The sequence below is a fragment of the Sturnira hondurensis genome, unplaced genomic scaffold (assembly GCF_014824575.4).
Source record: "Sturnira hondurensis isolate 20B ecotype Veracruz unplaced genomic scaffold, ASM1482457v3 Scaffold0006413, whole genome shotgun sequence".
Classification (NCBI taxonomy): Eukaryota; Metazoa; Chordata; class Mammalia; order Chiroptera; family Phyllostomidae; genus Sturnira; species Sturnira hondurensis.
In genome coordinates, this window is record NW_028079044.1 from 6124614 (window position 1) to 6146918 (window position 22305).

The following is a 22305-nucleotide window of genomic DNA, read 5'->3' on the forward strand; positions in this document are numbered from 1 at the left end:
GGATCCAACAGAAGTCACCAAGTCCAAAATGGTGATTTTCAAAATTTAGCATCATTTGTAAAGTATATTTTTAAAAATGTAGATTTCTGGGTGCTAGCATTCAAATTCAGCAGATCTGGAATATAGAATAGAGATCTGTATTTTTTTAAAATGCCAACACTAATCCTTCCTCCTAAAAAATAAGATAAAAATCCCAAGTATTTAAAAAATTATCAAAAGATATAGAAAACCTATTTATGAGTATCCATAAACAGCCATCTAGATCTAACAACTATCAATATTGTGGTTTATTTATATATTATTACACTGAAATATAATGTGCAGATTCATTGCAAAGTTGAATCTAGTTATCCTCCTCCCTATACTTATATCCTCTTGCAATGTGACTTCTCACTCTTCCCATCAAGAAGTGCAATCTATTTTCTCTCTTCTAGAATTTGGATGCCTTTGGCCAAGAGGAGATGGAAGTGATGGTGTGAGAGCTCCAAGCCCAGGACTCAAGAGGTTTTATGTGCCTCCATCTAGTCTCTGGAAACCCTATTGGAGGTTGAGAGACCATGTAAATAGTGAAGAGTTATAGTAGTTGTGGCCATCCTAGACCAGCCAGCCCTCAAAGTACATGTCAGCTCCCTGTAGATGCAGGAGCAAGCCCCACTAAGATCAAGTGATGTGGCTTTCATAGCAATACATGATCAGTGCATCTGTGCAACTGACTCACGGAATGAGGAGCAAAAATAAATGTTTACTGTCCATTATGGCTGTTATACAGAATTATCATGTCAACAGACATTGATAAGACATTTATACAAAAAAAGAACACATTTTAGCTGTATACACAGCTCAATGAATTATTGTGAGGTGAACATGTGTGTGAAAACAGCACCCAGATCAAAAAGCAGCACATTAATTGTATTCCAGAAACACTCATTGTGTTCTCCTCCAGTCACTATCGTTTCTCACAAAGATATTTATTTTCTTACTCCCTCCAAATTATCTGACTCAGCCCATAGCCAAAAGTCTACATTTGACTCAAGTTGGGACAATCAGCCAGGGTCAAGTAGGTAGGTTAGGAACCCATCCTTGTCTCTCTTAAGCAGCCTTCCAGACTAGTAGTGACATTTGGGGCATTATCAAGACCCACTATGACTGACTATTTCAACTAAGACCGACTATCTCACTCCTTAGATCTCATAGTTAATTTCTGGTGAGTTTGCTGATCTCTTACTTTGTCCCAACCAATGTTTTAACCTCAGACTACCTGAGAGTTGGCCTTTGACAACTCATCTGGGCATAGGGCTTTTCTGTGCTCCACTCAAACCATGCCAGGCCCCTCTAAGTAGCAAAGGTACTACTTTTCATGGCTTGCCTTGCACTCTGGCAGAAGTACAGGTATTGAAACTCGAGAATAGGGAGGGGAATGAGAATAGGAGAAGTCACAATGCCTCAGACAACCACAGTTCCTATCTAAAGTTCAGTTTTTAAGAAAGGTTCTCAATTTGTTGTATGCTTTTGCTTGAGTTCCAGAGTCCTAAAATGATTATGTTTGACAGTTTTATTGGATTTTACTATTTCTTGGGGAGTTGATTTGTCATGTTCCTCACTGTACCATTTTATAAATTTATTATCCCAATTATATTTTACTTATGACTTTTAATCATAGGCAGAATGAATGTTCTATAATTTCTAAGTTTTGTTGAGTATTTAAATGTACAGTGTGTGGCAAAAGTTGGTTTACAGTCCTGAGTATGCAAAACAGTGTTATTAATTGTATTATTTTCCGTATGAACTGTAAACCTACTTTTCTCTACCCTGTACATGCTTTCAAAGATAATTTTTCTTTCTATTGGTTTATAATTTCAGCCAAAGAGCTTTCAGGTATTACTTTTCTTAATACTCTATCACTAATTTTTGTAAAGGTTTGCCTAAGTGCTGGTTCCCTAAAAGTTCCATTAAGTTCAGTGGTTAAGCTACATTCAAACTCCATAAAATAGCAAGCATAAAATTTAATCGTTATCTAAGACGTTCAGTATCCCTTTTATAATTAAAAACATTTAGCACTTTATCAAATCACTGTAGGAAGAAGCATGAAATTATGTTAAGAATAGAACTGTATATGTAGACATATGTCATTTCCATTCAAAACCCTCCAAATAACTCCCAATTTTACTACTCAGAATAAAAGTCAAAGTTTTTTTACAAGGCAACATATCTGGCTCATGCACATCTCTGATCTCACTCCCACCACTCTCCCCTTTGCTCAAGCCATTCCAGCCAGATGAGCCTCCTTGAGTGTTCCTCAAATACACCAGGATTCCCCTGGTCTTAGAGTCACTGTCTTGACTGTTCGTTCCCCTGATATCCACATACTAATAACTGAATCTCCTTCTTGAAAATTCAATGATGCCTAGTTAAAGTTTCAATCTATACTCCCTCTTGCACCCTGGCAGTCTTTGTCCCCCTCTACCTTATTCCATTTTCACTTGTACATAACATCACTTTGTAAAATACAATATGTTGCAGGCTAATTTTCAAAATGGTTATAGCAGTATTTCCAGCCAATGTGCTTTTCCAGAATCTTGCCATTCTTCATCAAGAGGCTGAGTCTATTTCTCTTCCCCCTTCAACCTGGACAGGACTTTCACTGCCTCAATAAATAGAATGCAGGGAAAATGACACTACATGACTTCTGAGGCTGATCATTAAAACAGAGATAGATGGCTTTTGTCTGGTTCTCATCATGCTGTGAGAAAGCCCAAACCAGCCCATGGGAAGAGACCACATGGAGAGGAAACTGATACCTCTAGCTGATAACCAGCATCAACCACCAACATGTACTCAGTCTTTCAACCTTCCAGTTGAGGGCCCAGCTGCAAGTATAGCAGAGTAAAACTGGCTCTCCAAAACTGTCCAAATTCCGACCCACAGAATGTGTGAGCATAATAAATGGTAGTTTTATACCACTAAGTTTTGGGGTAGTTTACTACACAGCCATATGTAACAAAACATGAAACACTATATATTGATATTTCACTTACTTACTATGTTTATTGACTGTTTTCTTCCAACCAGAATATAAACTCCACAAGGGGAGAAAGTTTTACCTATTTGGTTTACTAATACATGCCAGGTGGCCAGTAACATTTTTTTCATTAAACAAGGACATGAATTTACAATTTTCAAAGTATCTGAACATATAAATTTGAATAGTAAAAAAATTTTGTAATTAATAATAAAGAAAGTTTTTCTGTGTGTTTTCAATTATCCCTGACCAATTCTTTTAGAAATACCCCACTAACTATATATACTGCTAATGTTATTGTAATGTCACTGTTTAGTTTTTAGGTGTGTCTGGATGCCTAAAGGAAGGAAGACAGTGATTAAACTTGTGAAAGCTCACCTCACACTGGTTATTTAGCTTGGTGGATGTAATGTCCAACTGTTGGTATTGTTCCTTTAGCTTTGAAAATTCAGCTTCTAATCTTGTTTGCTCTAGTTTGGAATTATTTAGAAGACTTTTCAAGTTTTTATGGTCAGTTTGTAAAACTTCGGTCTCTTTTAAAAGCTGATTATACGTATGATTCAACCTATAATTTGAAATCATGATAAAAATAGAATTAGATTCTCTTAATAGCTTTCATTTATACAATGTGAAAATGCTGTATATTACATTCAGACATACTTAGAGAATATAAAGAATTCTTTTTTAAGATATTTTATTGATTATACCATTACACTTATTCATTCCCCACCACCTGCACACTCCCCCCCACCATTCTCCCCCGCTTAGTTTATAACCACGTGTCTCAAGTTCTTTAGATTCTATATTTCCCCCACTATTCTCGCCCTCCCCCTATCTATTTTCTACCTACCATCTATGCTATTTTCTGTGCCTTCTCCCCTCTTCTCCCCCTCCCACCCCCCTGTTGCTAACCCTCCATGTGTTCTTCATTTCTATGGTTCCACTCCTGATCTAGCTGTCCTCTTGGTTTGCTTTTGTTTTAGGTGTGGTTGTTCATAACTGTGAGTTTGCTGTCCTTTCACTGTTCATATTTTTCATCTTCTTTTTCTTATACAAGTCCCTTTAACATTTCATATAATAAGGGCTTGGTGATGATGAACTCCTTGAACTTGACCTTATCTGAGAAGCACTTTATCTGTCCTTCCATTCTAAATGAAAGCTTTGCTGGATAGAGCAATCTTGGCTGTAGGTCTTTGGAGTTCATGACCTGAAATACTTCTTTCCAGCCCCTTCTTGCCTGTAAGGTCTCTTTTGAGAAATCAGCTGACAGTCTAATGGGTACTCCTTTGTAGGTGACTATCCCCTTATCTCTTGCTGCTTCTAGGATTCTCTCCTTCATTTTAGTCTTGGCTAATGTAATTATGATGTGCCTTGGTGTGTTCCTTCTTGGGTCCAACTTCTTTGGGACTCTCTGAGCTTCCTGGATTTCCTGGAAGTCTATTTCCTTTGCCAGACTGGGGAAGTTCTCCTTTATTATTTGTTCAAATAAGTTTTCCACTCGTGGCTGTTTCTTTTCCCCTTCTGGGACCCCTATAATCCAGATGTTGGAATGTTTAAAGATGTCCTGGAGGTTCCTAAGCCTCTCCTCATTTTTTTGAATTTTCATTTCTTCATTCCTTTCTGGTTGGATGTTTCGTTCTCCCTTCTGGTCCACCCCATTGATTTGAGTCCCAGTTTCCTTTCTATCACTATTGGTTTCCTGTGCATCTCCCTTCATTTCAATTAATTTAGCCTTCATATGTTCCTGTAATTTGTGACTATAATCAACTAGTTCTGTGAGCATCCTGATAAACAGTGTCTTGAACTGCGCATCTGAGAGGCTGGCAATCTCTTGGTCGCGTAGAGTTATCGGCTCTGGGACTTTGAGTTCTTCTTGAGCCATCTTTTGGGCTGTTCGTGCCTATTACATACCAGGATCAGAGCCTTAGGTGTTCACCAGAGCAGGGCAACTCAGTCGCTGGGTTGTGATGCTGTATGTGGGGGCAGGGTCCAAGAGGAGCAATGGTGTCCTGTCTGTAGCCTCCCATCGCTGCCGCCACAGGTGCCACAGCTGCCACCGTCACTGGGGCCCTCGTGTTTTGTCCCACTGCACACGAATGTGCCACCGCCGTCAGCCCTCCACCACTGGGTTCGCCGCTGGGGCCTGCGCGGTCCATCTCACTGTGCACGAATGTGCGACTGCGGTCAGTCTGCCCCACACCCTGACTGTGTCCAGGGTATCTGCCCGCCTAGGTCGAGGGATCCTTCTTGCTCGAGCCTGCTCTGCTGCAGGCTCTGCCCCTCTTACCATCCTGGTTGAACGGTTTGTTGTTGTCGGACTTCCGTATAATTGAATTTTCTGTTCTTTGGCTGTGTCTTTGTTCTCCAGACCTTTGTTGTATTCAAACTTGGCTGTGGGAGAAGGCACAGTGTTTCCACCTATGCCTCCATCTTGGCGGAAGTCTCGAATATAAAGAATTCTTTTGCCAGTTACTACACTGATCAAGAATCAAGTTTCTATTCTGTAAAAACTATTTTTTTAAACAAATAAATGTTTTTTTCCCTTGAAATGAAATCTTCCAGCATTTAAATACCTTGAAAATACAAAGACATGCAAAATTTTGTCATATAAAATTTGAAGTATTAAGAAAATTTTAGATTAAATTACAAAAGAGAAAATGACCAATCTACTTTTAATTTCATAGCAAATTCAAAGATTCTAAAATTTAATGTGAAAATTCAAGAAAGATCAATCAGATAAAAAGAATTAACCAATTCAGGATGGGACATGATAGTCCATCAGTCTATTGCCACATAACTGAGATGTTCAGGCTTAAGCCAAAATTTTAGTTATTGAGATTTCTGCAGTTGTAGCAAATTACTCATGTTTAGATAGTCCCCAATTATTAATGATACATTTTTGATTTTTTTGTAAAAGTCAAACTAGAACCATTTCTTTTTCTTTTCACTATTTTACCTATAAAACAACATCCACTGATCTCTAGAAGCAGTGATCAGCAAACTTTTTCTGTAAAGGATCACAGAGTAAACAAAATATCTTAGACCTGTGAGCCACATGACGTCTATAATAAGCCTGTCTTTTTGTTTTTCCCACAACCGTTTAAAACAACAATTTTCAACTGATGTGCAGCAAAAAAATTTTAAAGCATGCAATACTTGACTATTTTGTCAGGAGCACTGACCTCTTTTCTCTCAGACTGTCAAATAAAAAAATGACAACAGTGAATAAAACAACAGCTGTCTGGTAGGAATCAATCAAAATTATACCTATTTTTTTGGTCAGATCAGCAAAAATATATATATTTTTAGTGTACTGCAGAATTTCAGTAATTAGTTTATGTGTGCCATGAGATGAAGAATGTTGAAAATCACTGGTTTAAAATGTAAAAATTGTTCTTAGTTTGAGGACTACACTGAAACAGTGTGCATGCTGGATTTGGACTGCTGAACTGGCTACAGTTACAACTTTTATTGCATGTCATTAAGATCAGGAATCCACAAAAGAAGGAGGTAACCAAACAAAACAAATTTTTTCTCAGGATGGTACTTTTTCAGAACATCTAATAATTTAATTCAACTCATTCTCCAAAGAAACTGACTCAGCTTGTAAGAATAACAAATAATAAAATAATACACTTAAAAAAATCAAGACTTGGTAAAAAATAAATAAAATGGCAAGACCAGAAACATAAAACAAGTACATGCTCCATAAACAAGTTGAATTAATGAATGAATGCATGCCAGGAGTACTAACACCTAGTCAAATCTCATTGTGACATATGATAGCTACATATCATATCAACACCTACGGAAAATAAGGACTTTCCTACTGAGGCTTTATGGAGGGCTGGATATAAAGAGATATAATATACAATGTTCTTAATCTCATCTCTATGGGAAATGCTGAAGTGAGCTCTTTAAGAGAGATTTTTACACTGTCCTTCAAAGCTAAGAACATCAACACCAAAATGCAATTCAGTGGACACAATTCTAAAGAGGCCAAGACAAACTAGTCCATGGAAGAAACTTTCTTGGTTTGGCATTAAATAAGATTACAATTTAGGTTATTCAGAGGAATGGATAACTAGTATTCTACACACAAGTCTCAATAAGTATCTTTTTCTGGTGAAACACCACTTCCAGGTTCTATTTAAAACCTTCTCTTTCTTTAGAACACAGACATAAGTGAGTAAAACTGGGCAAGAACAGATTTGAGAGACAAATGGACAGGACCCACTCGTCTCTTCCAAGCCTGTAGAATCTACTGGTTCAGGCTTATCATGCTCAATATGTTCCTATCATTTTGGATGAACTCCTTCTCTGGTGGTTCCACAGTAATGTGTAAAATTAGACTCCTGGAAGGCCTACTTAAATTCACAAACTGTCCCAGTTTGGTATGAATTCCAACAAAGGAAAAAGATTAGGTTCAACATAGGACTTTCACAGTACCTGGGTTCCCCATTGTTACATATGTAATAAAAATGACCTTGTCTTTGTATTCCATAACTTGCCACAATTTGGTCTTCTACTGTATATATGGTACAAAGACATCCTCCTTGATTCTAGCTTGTTTAAATTCAAATACCACAGTAGAGAATCTCTAATTGTAACAGCTACTAAATTAAAAACTACTGAGCATGAAAACAAAACTGTCTCTAAAAGTTTAGGAATATTCTCTTGTTGTTGTTTTGTTAAGGAAAAGGAAGAGCTGTTTAATTCTAAAAATGCATGGTATTAAATTCATTAAAGGACAAATTACACACGACCCCATTTGAATTTTGTGTGCTGCCTTTCAGTGCTTCAGCTATGGTAGTTTAAGTGCAATGTACATGTTTAGGCTATTTAAATTTTTCATAGGTTTCTAAAATAACTTTTGAAATGTACCCTTATGAAGCAAGCTGGTTACCAGTGGTAAGTTTTGATTTTCCCAAGGCTTTAAAGTTAAAAAATAATTGCCCCATGGCAATATGAGATCATTAATACCAAAGCCAGTTAAAATAAAAGTATGAATAAATCAGCTAGAAAATTATAGTAGTAGCAACTTCAAAAGAAAGGAATTGGGATCCCAAACTAGCAAAAAGAAAGATATAAAGAATCAGGTTTTATTACATTCTGTTTCAATAAAGTATGCAAATAATGTCAAGGTACAGAAATTTAACTACATAATGTGGCTTAAAAACTTAATTAGTTGAATAAATCAAGAGAGAAACAATGAGAGAGAAGAGGAGATCCAGGTTTTTGCCTGAGTCATTCTATAATTAGCTGCATGATTTTGTTGGGTAATTTACTTATTACTGGGGTTTTCTTTTAAAATTCTAAGTTGTGGATGGTATTACAAAGGGGTAGCATACACTTTGGATGTAATTAATAATACTACAAAACTAAAATATTTAAATATTTATTACCTATCATTTTCACCACAAAGTTTCTTGTATTCTGCAGCTACAGTCTCATGGTTTTTGTTTTCAAGCAGCATTTTTTCCTGTTCTACTTTCAGTGTTTTTTCCAAATCTTCCAATTGTCCTTTCTGCTTTAGTAACTGATTATAACTGGAAAAAAAAGGTATTTGGTTTACAATATTTCCTTAGAGAGAAAAAATATTTTAGAATTAAAAAGAGTTTTTATTATGTATATCACAAAACATATAAATTTATACAAATTTCCTATATAATTGCTTAGACCTGTTTAACACAATGTTTATTAAACTACCCACAGAAAACTGAAAATATAATTACCGGTCTTCAAGGTCTTTATGTTCCACCTCAAGATTTTTGTGGGCAGACTTTAGACTTCCATGTTTAGCAATCAGAGATTCATACTCTGAAGCCTGCCGCTCATGAAGAAGTTCCAGTTTCTCATGATCTTTAATCAGAGAATCATAGAGACATTTCAGGTCTTCTCGTTCTTTGATTACAGATTCATTTTCATTTTCTAAGGAAGACTGCTGGATTAGGAGCTGTGCATTCTGATTCATAAGAGATGTACTTTGGGAATTAAGTGTGGAGTTTTCAACCTATAAGAAGGCATATTTTTATCAGACAAAAATAGCTTATGTTGTCTTTTATTTTTTTAAATAAAGATTACATTAATTCCAGGAAGCTCTAAATAAAACAAAAAAGATCTAAAGGTCTGTCCAGAAAAAGTCCAACCACTGTCAATATATTGAGAATGATTTGCACAACATTGATGTAACCTGGAAGCCAAGGAAAGTGGACTGGAACATGCATGAACAATGGCAACTTCACTGCACTAGTCAGTGGGGCACATAGATGCGTGCTATTGAGTATGTGTATTGTGTGGCCATCACATCCAAAATGACTGAGTGAGCAGAGAAACAAATCTGCATTAGATTTTGCATTAAGTTTGAACATTCCTCTGTGGAAACTATTCAAATGGTTCAGAATGATGCCACAGCTATGGGCAACTGTGAATGGCACCTTCATTGTGACAACAAACCCACTTATGCATCACATCTTGTGCAGAGTTTTTTGGTCAAATATCAAATCTCCCAAATGACTCAGCTCCTCTACAGCCCAAATTTGGGGCCTGGTGACTTCTGGCTTTACCCAAAACTAAAATCACTTTTAAAAGGGAAGAGATTTCAGACTATTGGTGAGATTCAGAAAAACATGATGGGGTAGTTGACAGTGACTGGGAGAACTGTTTGAGGTCCCAAGGTGCCTATTTTGAGGAGGACCCAAGGTGTCATTGTCCCACATCTAATGTTTCTTGTATCTTCTTAATAAATGTCTCTATTTGGCATAATACATGGTTGTATACTTTCTGGACAGAACCTGTATGCACAATTATACTGAGAAAATTTGGACTTTAGTATCCTAAACAACAAACCTATAGTTTAATTTTGATTTTTGGTAGGTGTTACTACACACACACACACACACGATATATGAGATCTACATTACACATATGTTTTAAATAAATTATTTTGAATGAAAGTGGTTAGCAATAATTTGTATTTTATTAATAAAAAGCATAGAATTTAAAATGCTAATTTACTGTTTTCTAGAAGTGAGAGTTGACAGAACTAAAAAATTATTACTTGTGGAAAAAGAACTGGATATTTTCTTGAATTTAAATTAAATTAGCATTTTCTTTACCATTTATAAAGGAGTTACAGAAAAAATGACTTTTACACTCAGAGACAGAACTCGTTTTCTTCTGTTAAGAGGTTTCAGAGTTGCACGTCTCCCACCTGATCACTCTATTTGAAAAACACTGGCAGTCTACGACCATATCACCCTGAACGCACCCGATCTCGTCTGAAAAAACAGTGGCAGTGTTAAGTGCAAGATGGATCCTTTGAACTAAGGACAGTTCTGAAGATAAAAATTCTCCTATTGTATTCTTTTCCAGTAACTTACTGATAACAAAGCATTAAAAATGAAACGCGGAATGGTATGCTGCAACCATATTCTAAGGGTTTGTACCTGACTAATTACAATCAACTTGTTTATGGTGAGAGGCCATAAAATACACATAGATAAAATTATGCTTATTGTATTTATATTTGTTAACTAAATTTATTAATTAACATTTAGGGGCTCTGATATTTTGAAAATGATGATGTCTGAAAGTTTGGTGTAGCACTAGATAGAAATTTATCTTCAATTAATTGTTATATTAACTTACTATGAAGAAAATGTTACCACATCTAGTCATCGTTATTTTAATAGTGTAATTTAGGACTGGCTGCATATTACCCCCCATAATTACATTACAACCTGAAGCTTGGCGTTCTGTGTTTGAAGAGTAGTGTTCTGCTCCTGTAATGACACTGTCTGCCTCTGAAGCGCAAGAATCTGAGCCTGCAAGTTATTGTTCTGTGTCTCAAGTTGCTTCAGTTGAGTTTTCAGTGCTTGCTTCTCTGCTTGCAGTGTAGCATTCTTAATAAACAAAACATACATATTAAAAATAAAATAATATCAAACTATTTAACAGATACATGTATTTTATACATGTAATTTTATACATGTATTTATTACCATTTTAATAGGAAAACAATCCAAACAATATTAAAAGAAAAAACATTTCCCCCTCCCACATTGTAAACATATTTCAGAAAAAGAAAGCAATAATCATTAAACCTTAATAGACTACTGTGTCTACCTGCTTAAAGAATGTCTAAAAAATGAAATCTCCATTATAAATATATTGAGTAACACAAGAAACTAGAATGTGATTGTCAGTTGTATGATTTTTATGCTGCTTGAGAGTGACTAGCATGTCCAGAATGTGTGGTGGGGCTGTTTCTAGTCAATGGAGTGCTCCTTTTCTAATTGCCCAAAGGTGTGTGTATGTGTGTGGTCACAAGGATAGCAGCAAGACTAAGTATTTTGTAAACACAAATATTTGGAAGAGAAGTAGAAACAATCTTAACTACCTGTTTAAAAATTTTAGTGCATAATAGACCTAATAGATGTTACATATTTTCTTCAGAAATTTTATTCATGGTATAAAACAGTCACTAGAACTCTACTTCATCTATAGGACTTCTAGCACAAATCCAAACAAAACATACCATTTTCAATTTTTCCAGTATGTATGGCCATATTTCAGTTTTATAGTTAAACAGATGAATTACTGCATAAATCAAAGATCTTCACACTTAATGTTCTAGATATTACAAATGTTTGTCATGAATTTTCAGGATTATTTCTAAATAATATTTCATTAAAAAATTAGTGTCAAAAATATAAACAAAGAACCCTCTAGAAAACCAAAATATAATACTTTAGTATAAAAAATCGTCAGAATTTATATATAATTGCAATATGCATAAAAATTTACAAATGAATCCCAACAAATCACTTTTATCCTATCTACATTAAGGAGCAAAAATAACATTCACTTTATAGGGTCTCATGTTATATATACTACTCGTCACTGTATAAAAGACAAGTCATGATTTAACCCACATATTATAAAATAAAAATCAAAACCAAGGAAGTAAAATGCTTCAAGATCGCTTTTTGTACTGGATTTCTTCTTTTGTTCGTTTGTTGAAATAAAGAGGATAAAATATGTATACGGAAAACTTAATATAGAATACACCAAAGAGGTAAGTCATTTTTCAGTTACATATGTTAAATACTATTGTAGTTCAGCTCTTTAGAAATCAAAATATACATTCTCCAATGATCCTAGGAATAAGAAAAATTCCTACAGTGTGTAACAAATGGAAGAGATAGCTGAGAGTAGAAAGGATATCTCAAAGCAGGAAAAATTTACAATGAGAAAGTATGTGGTTAGCAAACACACTGGCAAAAACACAAAAACTTACCTAATATAGGGTTAGCTATCTTTATAATCCCCTTACATAAAATGACTAAAATATGACAACTGAGTAACTTTTACCCCAATGGAAATTTTTAAAGGAAGTCAGTGGGAAAGAGATTTTGCTTATAGGACTTAATATGCCAGCCAAATTGTCTGACATGTAATTATTAATCTAAATGATAGAAGTATATGTATATATATGTATATATTATTGAATAATTAAAAATATGTATTCATACATGGCCTATAAATATATGAAAAATATAAAATAGACTGCTATAATTAAGCATGCAAATTAAAATATTTTCTCCTATCATTTTAACAACAAATTAAAAGGCTGGTAAAATCCAAAGTTATTCTCGAAAAATAGGTACTCTATTAGTAGGACTGAAAATTATTGATTTTGAAAGACTAATACAGTATCAATTAAAATTATGCAAATACGCACTCTAATATGTATATATCCCCCTTTGCACTAGCAATTTCACTGTCAGGAATTTACCATTCTATGAATATGTTTATACATAAATTTTCATTGCAGCAAAATCTAGGGGACAAGCCCCTAAATGTCCGTTGATGTGGAATTTATTTAAATTAACCATGCTAATATATCCACACTATGGAATATGTAGTCATTAAAATGAGACAGATCTACATATGCTAAAATAGATCTCTAAGACAACATAACTGAAAAATTCAAGTAAAAATAGTGTATATGATTCCACAGGTGTGTATTTGTAAAAGACATATACTTTTGCCCTGGCTGCGTGGCTCAGTTGGTTGGAGCATCATTCTGTGCACCAAAAGGTTGTGGGTTCAATCCCTGGTGAGCACACATACCTAGATTGTGGGTTTGATGCCCAGTCAGGGTGCATAAGGGAAGCAAATGATCAATGTTTCTCTCTCACATTGATGTTTCTCTGTCTCTCTCTCTGTCCCTTCCTCTCTCTCTAAAAATCAATAAGCATATCTTCAGGTATGGATTTTTTTTAAAAAGAAAGAAAATATACTTCTTTTTAAAACTTTTTTAGAAATTAATTTGAGAGAGAGAGAGGAAGGGAGAAACAGACAAAGAGCGAGAAACATCAATTTGTTGTTCCACCTATCCACACACTCACTGCTTGCTCCCTGCATGTGCCCAGACTGGCAATTGAACCTGCAACCCTCACGCAAGGGGATGACGCTCCAATTAACAGAACCATCTGGCCTGGGCAAGAAATATACTTCTATACATAGATAAACCACAAACATTTTTATGGGTAAGATGGTCATAGTAATTATTATTGGATAAGAAACTAGAAATCAATGGTATAAGAGATTAATTTTGGGGGGGTGGGCTGGGATGGGAATAAAGGACAGAAAACTGTACTTGAACAACAATTAAAATAAATTTAAAAAATAATAAAAAAAGGAAAAAGGGATTAATTTTTGGCCTAAAGTTTTAAATTAATGTTATATTGAAAAAAAATAACCACAACTATTTTACTTGTTGGGATGCGACTTTCTAAAGCTTATTCATCTTTCAGGATGTTTGTTGAATTCATTTAATTATTGTTTACTGGACTCATTCAGCAAATATTTAAGTGCTTGCTATTTACCAGGCATTATTCTACATACTGAAGGCACAGAGGTGAAAAACAAAGACAAACTACCTGCTTTCAAGGAGCTTTTTTAAAGTAGATAAACAACAAATACATAAATAAATAATGTAATTTCATAAGTAAAAAGTGCTATGAAGAAACTAACTAAGGCAGTGGTGTGACAGTGATCAATTTAGGCTTGGAGATAGCTTCTTTCCTGAGGAAAAGTGGTCAGGGAAGACATCTTGCAGGAGATATGTGACATGAGACCTGAATTCTGAGAGAAGCCAGCCAATATTTCCAGCAGGGGAAGCAAACAGAAAGGCCTGAGGTAGGAACAAAAAGAAAAATGCCAATATGACTAGCACTAATTTACTTTAGTTATGTGCCAGGCATTGTTTTTTGTGTTTTCCAGATATTAACAGATAATATTGTCCCCAGATTAATAAACAGAGTGAGCAGATGGGTGGTATGGTACTAGGCCAGGTATGGCAATGTCAGGAAGGATCTTACAGTACACAGCAAAGAATTTGGATTTTATTTTATTCAAATGGGAAGCTATTGAAGATCTTAAGTATGAAATGACATGGTTTGTGTTATGTTTTAAAAAATAACTTTGACTACTGCATTGAGAAAGCATTAGATTGGGCCAGGAGTGGACGAGGGAAGGCCAATTAGGAGGATTATTTTAATAGTCCAGGTGAGAGATGATGGCACCTTGCACTAGAAAGGTAACAGCAAAGATGGAGAGAAGTCAATGGATTTGGGTTATATTTTGAAGATGGAGGTAACAAAGCTTGCTGAAGGACTTATATGAGGAGGATGGAGAAAAATAAATTAGAATTCTTATCTTTACATTACAAAATGAATCAATCAAGAAAGTATTAAATGAACAAAGCTACAAACACAGATTAGATACATTTTCTGAGTTATATATTATTTCTAAAAATCCTTATTCCTATTAAACATTTAAAAATACTTACATTTCTTTCTACTTCAATTAATCGGTCTTTTACTTTTAGAAGCTCTCTGGTTGTTTCTTGACTTTCTCGCTCCCATTTGCTATCTTCACCAGAAGTTGAAGGAGGGCTCTGTAGCATCCTTTCCTCATCTTGTCTCTGTTTAAGGGCTTCATAATTCTTTTTCACCTAAAATTTTATTTAAGATATTTTAATGAGAGAAAAATGACCCCAAGTTCTATTTTTCACAATTAATTTGACTCTGCATTAGTCTGGTGAGTGTGAGACACATTTTATTTAAAAATATGATGTACAGATAATGTATTATAAAATTGTACACCTTAAGCCTATGTAATTTTATTTATAACCAATGTAACCCCAATAAATTCAATATTAATTTTAAAGAGGGAAAAATACAAATAACATATACAATTATCACTGTTAGCATAACCACAACTTATGCTTTGTAAAATACAATTCTTTTCCTCTTAGAAAATGTTCAATATACTCTGCTCATGCAGCACACTCCTACAATATATTCTGTAATTTCTTCTATTGTTTATGATAAAAATGTTGCTGAAGACTAAGACACTTGCTAAATACTAACAACTGTTCTACAGCTATATCTATAGCTGATTTAAAGATTTCAGAGATGCCCATGTAAAGAACAAATACAGATTTGACATGTAATAATTCCTCTTAAAAAGAGATCTAAATTATGCCCTGGTTGGTGTGGCTCAGTGGATTGGGTGCTGGCCTAGGAACTGAGGGGTCACCAGTTCGAGACCCAGTCAGTGCACATCCTAGGTTGCAGGCCAGGTCCCTAGTTGGGGGTGTGCAATCGATCAATGTATCTCTCACACATTGATGTTTCTCTCTCTCTTGCTCCCTTGCTTCTCCACTCTCTAAAAGTGAATAAATAAAATCTTTTTAAAAAATCTAAATTAAAATTGAGGAAGGATCTATGTATGTCTGCCCTTTTATGAAGGATATGTTGCCCAGAATGAGCTGTGTTAAATAAATTAATGACTTGTTTATTCAAATCTTGATCTATCACTTATAATTAATGTAATTTATTTGATAAAGAATCAACAATCCTAGGATATATCTTATCCAAGATCTTCTGGTGTGACTACAACCAAATCCTACTTTAAGAGAGCTAACTCAAAATGAACAATTTGGTCAACTTACATTACCAAAATTGCTTCTTAATTTAATAGCTCTCTTCAATTTGATAGAATTATTCTTTTTTTTAAAAAATATTTTATTTATTTATCTTTCAAAGGGGAGGGGAAGGAGAGAGGGAGAGAAACATCAGTGTATGGTTGCCGTTCGTGCGTCCCCTGCTGGGAGTTGGCCTGCAGGGAACTGGCCTGCAACCCAGGCATGTGCCCTGACTGGGAATCGAACCGCGATCATCTAGTTCGCAGGTCCGCGCTCAATCCACTGAGCTGCACCAGCCAGGGCCGATAGAATTATTCTTATACTTATCCTGAATCACTTGTTTATCCTAGGAGACATTTTCATAAATTTCTAAATTAACCCAAACTTTATATCAAGGCAAGGATAAACACTTCAAATAATTCAACTTTTAATGAACACTTTAAGAAAGGTTATGACTCAACAATAAAATCTGTTACTATTGAGTTAGAAAATAATGATGTGAGACTAAAGGAAAAAGAGCCAAGAGAGAATGTAATTTAAAGCTTGGCAAGTGATCTAATAGATGTTTTGGGATCCTAATTTTTCCAGCCCCCCTCTGTTATTTTTAATACCTTAATAACAGAGATGAGTGGCATGATTTCCAGTCTCCTATTTTACATTAATTTCCCACAGGGTAATTTTTTCCTCCTAGACTTAGAAAGGTTATAGACATATGCCATTATTAAGAAGAACTGAGAATCTCAAAGCTTTTCATTGTTAGACCATGGTTCTTACAACTAAATTTCAAACAAGGTTCCTTTATGTGCATTAGTAAGAATCTCTAATTTATGTTCACACAGAAAACAAAACATCAATTTCCATCAAGGTTTCTTAGAGGCAGCATATAGGTAGATAGGTCTTGCATTTTTATCTAATCCATTAATCTCTTTTATGCAAGGTTTTACATCTTTTATATTTAATATGATTATTGATATGATTTGATTTAAAGCTGCCATCTTGCTATTTGTTTTGCATTTGTCTAATCTGTACTTTGTTCTACCTTTTTAATTTTTCTGCCTTCTTTTGGATTTTTTTATAATACTATTTTATCTCTTTTGCTGCCATGTTAGCCATACCTCTTTGTCATGCTAGTTTAGTAAAGTTACTTTAGGCCTTATATACTATTCACATTTAACTTTCATAGTCTATCTTCAAGTGGTATACGTCTTCATATACTGCACTTAGTTAGAATAGTGTAATTCCAACTGAATGTATGTTTATGGCAGGAAGCCAGTCCTGCCACAGAACTTATGCCAAAATGGCTGGAAATAAAAGATAATGATGGAATTTTAAATCTCCACCCTTTAGGCTAGGAATAAATGTATACCAACTCATATGCAAACCCACTTATTTTCTATCTGAATGGCTTCACTAGTTGACTTTACTTGTAACCTAGTTATACTGCTTAATATGGTAAAAGAAATTCAAGAAATAAAACAGATTAATCAAATCTGGCACCAAATTTTCCTTAGTTTTTGGATAACCCTTTATGGATTTTTTATCCTTTGGATAATCTCTAACAATACTTGTTCCATGGTAATGTCTGAGACAAATACCAGCAATGATGATAAGGGCAAATGAGGAACAAAATCTTTTTTCCTTTCTGTATCAGAAATTGATCTGGTAAACTTTCTCTATAAACCTGTTAAAATTGGAACGTTCTATGTTACCAGGCAGGTTTGCTTATGGGAAATATGACCTCTCATTGGTAAACTGTATTTGGACTGGGAGAACTAGAAATATCTAATAGAAAACCGTATCTTTGAACTTCTCTTGAGTGCAGTAACTCTTAAAATTGGTAATAACTATTGTGGAGATCTTAAATCTAACCCTTTGAAGATGCTGCAAAAGATGATGACTGCTGTGGAGCATAAGGTCTTAAAGCCATGGAAGCTCCCACACACATCCAACATGAATCTCACTTGCACCTGAATTGTCATCTGGTGGGAAGAAGATTCTCAGACAACCATGTGAAGAAGGACACCTGATAGTGCCTTGCTATCTACTTGTAATCTCCTACAGTGTTCTGAATCAAATGGTTCTCAATGTGGCCTACAGAAATCTTGTAAGGATGAATATTTAGTTGACTATAAAACCAGTCCTGGAAGCACTACAGAGATGTTAAAGGGAGAATAAACCAGAATATAATTCCCCCAATCTAGTATATTAACCCAATGAAATCGGCAAGTTCCTTCATTTTCAATTTATTCATGTAGGAAAAATGGACAGTTGCCCCTGCCTTGTTTAATTCACTGAATAATTCTAAACATCACAAGAAAACAGATCCTGGAAAAACCCTAAAAATGTATGAGATCGGGTGCTTTCTTGTAATACATATGATTTCCCTCGACTTGGTACTCTCATATCTGTATCTTTGTCTATCAAACTTTTACCTGGATTCTCAATAGGAAAAAAGTATCAGAGTGAAGTGTTAGTACTGAAGAGAAAGCTTTTACCCATGAAATACCCGTGCCTTTTCCCTACCCTACTCTCACCATTCTGGTGTGTCTGTAACTGTATGGGGGCATACACACATAAAATAGGACTGAATAGCTTACAGTGCATAGAAAAAAATACAGTATGTCATAAACTACATGATAAATATCTATTTAAGAACACATTCAAATTTAATGAAAAACAAAATACTAATAGAATAATGTTAGTTTTATTTTCTACTTTACAATTTTCTCTACAAATATTTAACAGTTAAAATTCTTTCTAAGGAAATCACTTACTGTCTTAAGTTCTTGGCGCAATTGCTGGTTATAATTTGTGGATTCTTCTAATCGAGCTTCTAAAGCAGCAATTTTTTCCTCTTTTATTTCAAGAGACTTCTTTAGAGTGGATTCTAATTTTGATTCCAAAAGCTTGTATCTACTATGCAAGTACAAAAATAATAAAAGTTTATTATTGGTGGTCAGAAAACTATTTTTAAAGATAATTTATGACCACAGACACTTGTGCCATAAGTAGATCTTACAATATAGTTTCTTTTTGAAGTGGCAAATTAAATTAATCTCCTCTTAATGCCCCACTGTCCCCCCTTTAAACTATTCCTGGTAATAAAAAACAAAAATCACTGAGTACACAGAGCTCCAGATTATAGTTTACATATTCAAAAGCAAAAATTAATATTTGAAAGAGGCATTTTATACTGTTTAGTTTTATAAGTCTCAAAATATTCCTTTTAGATTTATAAGACTAAGCTCTATAAAAGGTAAAGTATTTATTACATTATCAAACATTTCTCAATTTACATAAGAATATATTAATACTTAAGACTCGAAATTCACTGAAGATTTTGTATTCAGGGTATAAAGTACACGCAGAATATTATAAAAAGTGAATGATACACTAAAGACACAGGACACTGGTGACAGAGTGAGAAGAGGCAGACAGATGTGAATGTCAATATTTCAGTTATCTTTCTGAATGGCGTGTTCACAAATAATTACATTATTCTTAAGTTCTTTTTACAGTATGGGAGTACATCATAAACTACGAATTATGATTAATATATGTCTTACACCCAAGAACCTTGATAACTAAACCAAATTAAAACCTAAAGTATATAATAAAAATTTTATCATATTCTGTTGTGCACTGTAATTAATTTATATATTTTCTGCTCAACCAGGTTTTAAGTTCATTGAGAACAGAAAACAGATTTCACTCACTCAGTGTCAACTTGAGTTAACAAACATTTTCAAAGCATTTAATGAGCCTGTCTTTGAATGTTGAATTTGTGATGCCTGAGTTGCTTCTGGACTGTCCAGTAAGCAGAGAATAATAGTGGATATCAGGTGAAATAATGTGAATGTTCAGCAATAGAATGAACTGATAAAAGGTCTGAGAACCTAACCCTAGGAAACCATATTGAAAGAAAAGACACAAGAGTTGTTAAAACAGAAAGACAAAAGTGATTGCATAGCACTGTTCACAACTCTATCACTGAATTTGCTCTGCTACATTTTTATTTATCTATTTATACATTCATTCCACAACTAAACTATTCCTTTATGGCAAGAATATCTTAATAACTGTGTCTTCAAAGGAGGGTAGAGGAAATGACATCAACTGGAATGATGAAAAGATTAGACTAACAAAAGAATTAATGACAACATCAGAGATAAAAAGTAAAGACAAGTGCAGATATACACAAATTCTGAGATGGAGGAGAGGAATGTTAAAGTAATTTATGTCTGTGAGCTTCTATTTTCTCTCTTGCTTAGAATATTACAATACCTTCCTAATTGGTCTCTGTGCCTCCAAATTGCCTCTATTCTAATCTATCTTTCATGTCACTCTTAAGAATTGCCCAACACACTTCTGTGCTTTATTCTCCAGTTTCCACTTTGCAAATTTCTGTCATTCTTCAAGGTTTAGACTAAGCATTATCATTTCTTTGATGCCTGATAACCACCAGAAAATAAAGAGCTCAATTAACATTAACTGTATGAATCAAGGTTTGACAAGAGGTACCAAACAGTATGAAGGGTCTGTCTAAAGCTGGGTTCATAAGTTTGTAACACAAGGTCAGTTAGGGCAACTACACAGTTCACCCTACTTTCTGGGGGAGGGGAGTCAACTTCTTAATGTCTTACAAATGGCAGGTAATAAATCTATCTGAATATAGAAGTGATGCATATTCAGTATGTATATTAAGAGACAGTCAACTAAGTTGATCCTTGACTGTTTAATTCAAATTTTTTCTCATGAAATATCTGTAAAATTAATTTAATTATGGTTGCTTGACTTGATTACTACAATAAATGCCTTGAATAGCTTCTATTATCATAGAACCTTTAAAAATATCAATCTGTTCTATTAACTTTAAATTTCTCAAGACTACATAAACAAATCCCATATAGTCAGCATTAATTTTTTCCTATATAATTTGATTAGAATAAAAATATTTACTTTAAGTAATTATAGATGATAAATATAAATTACTAATTACAAAAAATCAAATGAATTAAAAGCTAGCTTACATAAAACAATATTCATAACAATACACACTTCTAGCTGGAATCATGCAGCTGATTAGATGCTAAATAGTAGACTACTGGAAAATCTGACCAACTGTTTGATAGACTGTAATTACATGGAACAGAAATTTTCTTTCAAACTTCATTGATCATTCTCAAAATTAAATGGTATATGTTAATCTTTCATGTTGTTTGTCAAGCCTTAGTTTTCTACCTTATTTTTTACACCTGAATTGCTTCTCAATACATTTTTCTTTGTTTCATAGTTTTCTTCCATTTCTCTTTAAGTCCACATTTTGGCACACAAAATAAATGAAAGAACTGAGGAATTTAAGCACATGATTCAAATAAAATAATAACTTGCTTAAACTGAATGCATATTTCACCTGAGAGGGGCTTGTTTTTTGTTAATGTCTCATTGTACTTTCACAGGCAATTAGAACCTTGGATATTCTGCTACCTAGGTGGCATCCTGTTTTCCTATTATGAAACTGTATTTATATAACATTTTAGCATTTTTTTCTTAGATCAATATTAGGTTGTCTTATCCTATTTTTTATCCTATAAAACTTTCTCTAAGGGAAGAAAGGAACCAGAAATAGTGAAATAAAATACATAAATGCACTCTGTAGCTAGTACAGGAAAGAAACGAATGTTTGAACACACAAATAATAATTTAAACTGCTTGCCAAATAGACTTAATACTCACCTGTCATCAGTACTTTGCTCATCGTGTAAGAGTCGCTCTTTATTTAACCCTATCTTCTCAAGCTCATGGGTTAATTTTTCGAGATCATTATTCATTTGTTGAGTCTTTAGTTTTTCACTCACCAAATCCTTATTTTAAAAGAAATGCAAAATTCACATAAGTGTCAAGAACATAAACATCAAAGAAATTCAACCAAGATTCTAACTACCACCATGCAGGAATGTATATGATTCAAAGCAGTAAAGACCTAAATGTGGTTGAACTTTTCCTTCATCATTAATTAGTTAAGCAATAATAATATAATGTAGTTCAAACAGAATAGTTTTGTCTTTTTTTTTTTTTGGCTAATACTTCTTTTTAACTTTTTAGTGTTTAAAACTAAAAAGAGAAAAAAAAACTAAAAAGAGAAATCATGTACTCTCTACTTGTAAATCCGTATTTTACATTTCAGATTGTGGGGAAAAAAATACAAATCCTTTAAGTTCTGAATAATGAGTTAAAAATCTAGTGTATGTTTCTTCCTAAACACCACCACCCTTCTCTCACAAGC

The 22305-nt window shown here is 34.2% G+C and overlaps 1 protein-coding gene across 10 annotated transcripts in view; it reads right to left on the reverse strand.

The window, feature by feature from the left end:
- CCDC88A (coiled-coil and HOOK domain protein 88A) overlaps positions 1-22305 on the reverse strand; it is a 132331-nt gene that overhangs the window by 20100 nt on the left and 89926 nt on the right. For 8 of the 10 annotated variants that reach the window (XM_037047942.1, XM_037047940.1, XM_037047939.1 and 5 more), the window contains exons 16-22: positions 21756-21883; positions 18794-18935; positions 14880-15044; positions 10762-10923; positions 8755-9032; positions 8425-8568; positions 3398-3584 (exon numbers count right to left, since the gene is read on the reverse strand). In XM_037047942.1, the coding sequence (XP_036903837.1) occupies positions 3398-3584; positions 8425-8568; positions 8755-9032; positions 10762-10923; positions 14880-15044; positions 18794-18935; positions 21756-21883 (1206 nt within the window). The remainder of the gene's footprint in view (positions 1-3397; positions 3585-8424; positions 8569-8754; positions 9033-10761; positions 10924-14879; positions 15045-18793; positions 18936-21755; positions 21884-22305) is intronic. The other 2 variants (XM_037047941.1, XM_037047934.1) reach the window with 1 other exon arrangement.